The sequence below is a fragment of the Sesamum indicum genome, linkage group LG10 (genome assembly GCF_026168435.1).
Source record: "Sesamum indicum cultivar Baizhima isolate 11 linkage group LG10, ASM2616843v1, whole genome shotgun sequence".
NCBI classification, from domain to species: domain Eukaryota; kingdom Viridiplantae; phylum Streptophyta; class Magnoliopsida; order Lamiales; family Pedaliaceae; genus Sesamum; species Sesamum indicum.
Genome location: NC_142666.1, coordinates 11,501,540 through 11,508,927, shown reverse-complemented (window position 1 = coordinate 11,508,927; position 7,388 = coordinate 11,501,540). Strand labels below are relative to the sequence as shown.

The 7,388-nt window shown below is 37.3% G+C and overlaps 1 protein-coding gene across 2 annotated transcripts; it reads right to left on the bottom strand.

Moving 5' to 3' along the window:
* Positions 1 to 3,554: 3,554 nt before the first annotated feature.
* Positions 3,555 to 6,673, bottom strand: LOC105178984 (uncharacterized). 2 transcript variants are annotated; one of them, XM_011102569.3, is made up of 3 exons: positions 6,393 to 6,671; positions 5,862 to 6,171; positions 3,555 to 3,972 (listed from the first exon to the last, which is right to left on the bottom strand). In XM_011102569.3, exon 2 carries the CDS (start codon positions 6,114 to 6,116, stop codon positions 5,865 to 5,867), a length of 252 nt encoding a protein of 83 aa, XP_011100871.2. In that variant the 5' UTR covers positions 6,117 to 6,171; positions 6,393 to 6,671; the 3' UTR covers positions 3,555 to 3,972; positions 5,862 to 5,864. The 2 variants fall into 2 exon arrangements, with proteins under 2 accessions (XP_011100871.2, XP_011100872.2); XM_011102570.3 differs by lacking the exon at positions 3,555 to 3,972 and adding an exon at positions 4,225 to 5,446 and having other exon boundaries at positions 6,393 to 6,673.
* Positions 6,674 to 7,388: the final 715 nt, after the last annotated feature.

Below are 7,388 nucleotides of genomic sequence, written 5' to 3'. Positions count from 1 at the left end.
TTTGAAAGATGGCGCGATCTGGAATGCTTTGGGCCTTTGCTTGTAAATTTCTGAGTTCTCATAGGTAGCATTCCGTATCTCCTGAAGTTCTTATATTACAACTTTTTTGTTCCTCCCACTCTATCCATTGCCAAGTTGAATTGTTTGATCGCCCAATATGCACTATGCTTAAGTTCGACAGAAAGGTGACAAGATTTACCATAAACCAAACTATATGGAGACATATCTATGGGGGTCTATACCCCGTACGATAAGCCCGAAGTGCGTCATCCAAGCGTGTACTCCAATCGTTTTGGTTAGGATTCACCGTTTTCTCGAGTATGAATTTTATCTCTCGATTGAAAACTTCCGCTTGGCCATTCGTTTGGGGATGCTAAGCCGTCGAAATTCGATGAGTGATATTGTATTTCTTGAAAAGTGCCTCGACCACCTTGTTGCAAAAATGGATTCCTCGGTCGCTTATTTTTGCTCTTGGCATACGAATTCCACAACAGTTTTAGCAGTGTCAGCTCGAGTAGCCTTTGCCCCTACCCATTTGGACACGTAAAATCCTCTTAAAAATGATGTAAGATTTGGTAAAAGATGGGAAGGGACCCATGAAGTTGATTCCCCACACATCAAATACCTCATACACAAGTATTGGGGTAAGGGGCACTTGGTTGCGAGGGCCAAGGTTTCCCACTTTTTGACAATTTTCATATGATTTGTAGAATAAATATGCATCTTTGAACATATTTGGCCAAAACAAACCACATTCTAGCACTTTTCGTGCCGTCCTTTTTGGTCTGAAATGAAATCCACATGCGTATGAATGACAAAACTCAAAAATGGAGGGGATTTCAATTTCAGGTGCGCACCTTCGTATGATTTGATCCGAGCAAAATTTACACTAGTAAGGCTCATCCCACACGTAGCATTTGGCATCGCTCTTAATTTTGCCTTTTCTTGCCTAGTCAAATCTCGTGGCAAAATGTCAGTAACTAATAAAATTGACTATGTCAGCGTACCAATGGATGACTCCTTGGACGGTGTGAAGGTATTCGTCCGGGAACTCGTCATTTAAAGGTGGTGGGTTTTCATCGATGAACAATCGACTAAGATGGTCAGCTACGAGGTTCTCCGCTCCGTCCTTGTCTTTGATGGTTAGATCAAATTCTTGCAGCAACAGTATCCATCTTATGAGTCGGGGCTTTACTTCTTTCTTTGACAACAAGTATTTAAACGTTGCATGGTCAGAATACACAATAACTTTAGTTCCAAGTCTGCAAAGCCTGCAAAGAAAAGAGTCGGACACTAGAAAGGGGGAAGATGTATACAATCATCGGGCAAAGGTTGAATAATCGAATACTAGCTGGAATATGGAACTTGGAGAGCAGAAGAGCGACGTCTGCATCATTAGAGAAGATGACAAGGAAAGAAGTGGATAATTAGAGCCCTCGGGCTAGCCGTGAAATGAATCCCCATTTTCATAGTTTACGGCGGGAAATACGTACATAGCATCCCTATGCGAATCAGGACCAAATAAACCTACGGAAGCATTATTGACCGTTCCTTCACTTGAAGAGCTAGATTCCGACATAGCAAATGGACAATCTAAGAACTCTAAAGAGGAAGGGTAAAGGGACGCTAACCTAATCAGAATAAAGAGAAAGTTGGCTTTAGAGATTGGCAAACCCGAGAATTTTTCACGAACAAGAGAATCTGAAGAGGGAATGTTCTTTAGGAAAGAAGAGTTATCATTTAAAGGAATGAAGAGGCACGAACTCCAAAAAACCCTCAAGGATTCCTATTGGGAGCAACCTTGCAAAAAAGCAGTCTGTCGCAACAACACGTGTTGATGCATGACTGGCCAACAAATACAGGTATGTAGTGGATGGAGAGGTTTGAAAGAAAATTTTTGAAATATCACCACCAAAAATCTCAAAACAGCAAGTTACATAGAAAGACACAACTGTAAGAACAACGGAGTTTGATGGTCACACGATTCCACTTACCCAACTGTAGTATGAACACACTTGGTATGTGGGGGGACTTCTGATGTGGGGATATTCCCTATATCACTCCTTGAGACCTTTACCACTCGAGGAGAGACTTCCCAAGGTCAGAATAAGCAGCAACACTAAAGGTGCATATAACACAAAGAGGGACCTCAAAAGGACCTATAGTGTGAAAATATCTGAAGGTCATCTAGGACCTTTAATGACCAAGGAGAGAGTGTCAGGAGAGCACTGCTAGAGCCACCTGCACTACCCTGTCCGCACAGTGCTTGTCCCATGGACCACTTCCTATCATTATCAGTTGTTCTGGTACGATCCATAGCTATCCACTGGATTAAAATATGATCCAACGGATCATAACACATGGTACAATATAAATATGGCTCCACCTCCATGACTAGGTTTGAACACTCTATCCAACTCTGATATTTACTTCACTTTCTTGGGGATTCTAACTGACTTGATCGTCGGAGAGCCATCACCAGAGTCCCATCCGACTTGGCTCTAACTATGTGTCTTGTAGATTCTCTGTAGACATGCCCCACATTGCTGAGATCTTGTCGTAGAGACCTTCAGAGTTCTCTCTCACCCGTGCATACCTTCATATTTCTAGGATATAACACGATCTAATATTCATCACTATTAAAGATATCACAGCTCTAATGGTCAAAGACAGTCTCCTCCATCTTGGACCTGGTGCATAGTATTGGTTAGTGCAATATTGGTACAGAGGCCAGTTCTGTCACTATTTCTAAATAAAAATTCAAGTTCATTACATGATAGTATAAATATCCATTTAAATTTTTTAACAATTTTTATACTCATTTAAGTTCATTTTATTATTTTATAAAGACCTATTTAAACTTTCATCATTTTTAAGTGGAAAAATAATAAGTGGTAACAGAAATTTAACAATACGCATTTAAGTTCATTTCCATTTTTTATAAAGACTCATTTAGAAACTTCATCATTTTTAAGTGGATTCTAGAAAAGGATGGGAAAAAAAAAACAATTAAAAGTAGAATATAGTAAGCGAAATTTAAATGGATTAGTAGAAATGATAAATTTTTAAATCGATCATTAAATATATGAAATGAATTTAAATAGATATTTAAAATTATCAAAAAAGTTTAAACTAATCTTTACTGATTCATGTAATGAACTTGAATTAGTAATTAAAAATAGTATAAAGTTCATTTTTGTACCACTAGTACTAAGCCTAGGATGGAGGAGACCATCAAGGAGTTGGTCGGATCACTTTAAACATACGGAAAAAAGACAAAGTAGGTGAGAATAAAACTTTCATTGAAAATGCTTTTCAATTAAACTTAAATATAAGGTTTCCGAATTCTAATCCTAGTGAAAAACAAGAAAAGAAAATCCTAAAAGTACGAAATGATACAAGAATTAGAGGAAGGGAAAACACGTCACATTGTATGTGCAAGATAACAAACAATGTTGAGAATGTTACTTTCACCGGAAACCCCAAGGCCAAAACTAAACGAGGTCTCGACATGTCCAAAAGAATTGCAAGCTTAAAAGAAATCGTCAAGCTCATTGAACTGAAAACTAATCAAATAAATAACTAATTATTCTACATATACAACTCAGCAGTAGAGACAGGAGAAGCTACTTTGTATGCTGATAGTCCGCTAGCCATTATATACATACAAAATCAAGGAAATTTTTAGGGCGTGGCCAAGTCCTTCAAGACATGCGTCAAACTAAGTGATAGCCACACGGAGTTGAAGGAAAAGTATTAGTTGCTATCAACACTAAAATAGAACGCATGTCAATAATAACGTCATGCACATTCCTAACCTTAGCACAAATCTTTTCAGTGGTGGCCAAATGGAGAAGGGATACACTCCACACTTTAGAGGAGAATTTGGAGGAGGATATACATCTGTTCATACCATGACGAAAAAAATCATTTCACCTTGTCGGACTTGAACAACCATCCCCATGTTCTCACCTGCTTGTTCGAAAAGGATCATTATTGAAAATGTTCATATCATCTTCATTAGCCAGATTGCATCGAAAAGTTGGTATCTCTAATCAGTTCAATTGACTCATTTTGAATACATGGGGTCCATGCATAGTAGCAATGAGATGCACAATCGCATAATTTTTTAATTTTAAAATTTCAATTTGGCTGATTTTAGCATCTCGGGACCTTAGCGAAACTTACATGTGAAGCATATGATGAACATGACTAAAAAAAATGTTTCTTAAATTGACATTATATTGACAAAGAACTGTGTACAACATATTACAACGAGAAAACAATTAGTCTGCAATAACCTATACTAACACGTTACCGGCAACAATTACTTTATCTACCATAGAAGCTGAGTATATATGCAATCAAGGAGATGGTAAGGGAAGCAATATAGCTTCAACTATGAACTTATCAAAAGCACAATCAAATACCTTGTGACAGCCGGAGTGCTATTCAGTATTTCAGTTGGCAAAGAATTAAAGCAAGTATCAAATACACGACTCCGACCGTCATAGTGCTATCTAGTTGGCAAAGTATTATGTTGGATATCATTTTTCTGCAAGTGATTGTAAGAAGGTAGACTAAAAATTAGTAGTTAATATTTTGATGCAAAAATTACAATTTCTTTCCTCTTTCCCCAACTTCATTTCTTTCTTCTTTCTCTTTCTGCCAATTGGAATAGCAAAAAAATTAAATTACAAATAAAAAGATCATCTCAACTAAGTGATTTAGTTGTTAGGCTTAATTTATCTAATAATTAGTGACTAATTATTTAAATTCTATTTTTCCTATTTGCAACTTAAAGCATTTGAAGGATGGAAAGATGCTAAATGTAATAGAAAGGACGGAAATCTCTGTTGGGAGAATTTTCTGTCACCAGTAACCATGCAAATGATGGGAGATACGAGAAATCAGTTTCTAGGTTTACTGTCAGGCATTGGTTTAGTAGATAAATCACAAGGTCCCAAGGCATATGTATAACCAATACAGTGATGGTTTGGAGATGGTATGTTCCATAGTGCTGGACTTTACCCAAATGTTGTGCAGTGCAAAAGACAAGGGAAGTGAACAGCATTCTACACTAAAGAAGTTGGGAAAGTTGACATTCATCCAGCTTCAGTCAATGCCGGCGTTCATATTTTCCCTGTTCCATACATGGTCTACAGTGAAAAGGTCAAAACCAGTAGCATATACATAAGAGATTCCACCAATATATCAGACTATATATGCTCTGGTGATGTTTGGTGGTAATCTTATTCCAAGCAAAGGCCGAGACCGCATTGAAATGCTTGGTGGATACCTTCACTTTTCTACATAAAAGACTGTATTGGACTCGATACAGAAATTGCGTGGAGAGCTGGATAAGCTTCTATCAGGGAAGATTGAGAAGCCAGGACTGGATATTATAGTGGAGGGAAAGGGTGTTGTTGCTGCTGCAGTCGAGTTGCTGCACGGTCAAGATGTGAATTAGACTTCACATCCTTACATGACTGCCGGTTAATGGGTATGACCATTACAACTTTTATACTATTATATTGGACACTGTGATGCAAATTTTGAGCTATATGTGTTTCTTCAAAAAATTACTCGGTGCACAACAGGAAACTAGAGGCCTTTAGCTACTCCAGGCATATTTGCGTAACAGGAAAATGGAAGTTCTATTTCCTCTTGCTTAAGAGTCGCAAGTACATTGGTGTATTCATTAACATTGTGATATTGATTAATTCCATCCAATGAAGAGAAGGATGCAAAAATGGGGAGAAAAAAGCAAAAAAAAAAAAAAGGAAATACAAGAAACAAAACAACTGCTACGAGACTCGTACTCCAATTGTGAGAATTTAGGGAAACAAGAGGGCGCTTACGTTTTAAACTGTCGAATCCCTCTCCTCTGAATCTTTTACATCGCCAGCATCGATAATCTTGGCATCGGCGGGCACAAGGAGAGGAATCCCATCGTCGATGGGATAAGAAACGCCGATGGAATCGCTGATGAGAGCATTGGTCTTCCGGCAGAGCCTTAAGGGCTGTTTGGAGAGTGGGCAGACAAGAATCTCAACAAGAGTGGTTCTTATTCCCACGCCGGCGCATCTCAGCAGCGATCCGCTCCCTCTCACCATCTTCTGTTCCTGGGTTTGAGTTTGGGTGCCGACTATAATTAGGGATCTGCACTACCTGGGTTTGAGTTTTAGTTCAATTTTAGTTCAATTTTCAACTTTTTAACTAGAAGCGAGTCGAGCTCGAGCTCGACACTGCATTCTCGAGCTCGAGCTCGAACTAAACAGCAACAGGAACAGAACTCATTTGACAGAATTCATTCCATTTATTTGACACAAAGCAAGGAAAATCTATGAATTAGCAAGCACCAATTCAAGAACATTACATGGAAGAATTACCTGGAAGCCGCACTCGTCGCTGTCCTCGTTGCCGACTTGCCCTTCTTGTTGCCGTGAATTTGGGGGCTAGGGTTCTAAGAGATGGGTTTGGGAAGAAATAAGAGGGGGGAAAGAATGGAGGTAGAAAGAGAAAGAGAGAGAGAAAGAAAAACGAAGAAGAAACGATGGGGAAGGAAGAGAAAGAAAGAAAAAGGAAGAAGAAACGATAGGGAAGAAATAAGAGGGGAAAGAATGGAGGTAGAAAGAGAGAGAGAGAGAGAGAGGAAGAAGAAACGATGAAAAGAAAGAGAAAGAGGGGTTTTTGATTTTTGGTATTATTATTATTATTATTATTATTATTATTATTTTAAATCATGATATCGAATTATAAAATTTTTACGTAGATATAGTTGAAATTAATATATGTTCACAATCTGCAAAATTTATATATTTATAAATGTTAGTATAACATTTATATAACTATCATCTTATATTATTGAATAACATGGGATAATCGGGCCATCAAAATTCAGAGCAGACCGTTAGATATGATAAAATTTATAAACAAATACATTTGATAAAGTTTTAGACTTATTGGATATACGGATGTCGAGATATCGTACTCGAATTACAAGAGTAATCATTCAAGACGGTGTATCGTTGAATGAGGCCATGTGATTTTAAATCATACCGTCTGATATGATCTAATGGATACAGTCTTGTACATATTTAAATTTCGTATGAATCAGGTGCCCGGATTTTAAGATATCTTAATTATTGATTAAACTTTTTAATCTCATTATATATATAATAAAATAATAATTAGAATTGTTCAACCATCATCATCATCATTATTATTATTATTTTAAATCATGAGATTGAATCATAAAATTTTTACATAGACATAGTTGAAATTAATATATGTTCACAACCTGCAAATTTTATATATTTATAAATGTTAGTATAACATTGATGTAACTATCATCTTACATTGTTGAACTATGGGGTAATCGGGCC

Excerpts from the sequence above, each read along its gene's own strand:
- LOC105178984 (XM_011102570.3), bottom strand. The coding sequence starts at position 6,116 with ATGGTGAGAGGGAGCGGATCGCTGCTGAGATGCGCCGGCGTGGGAATA.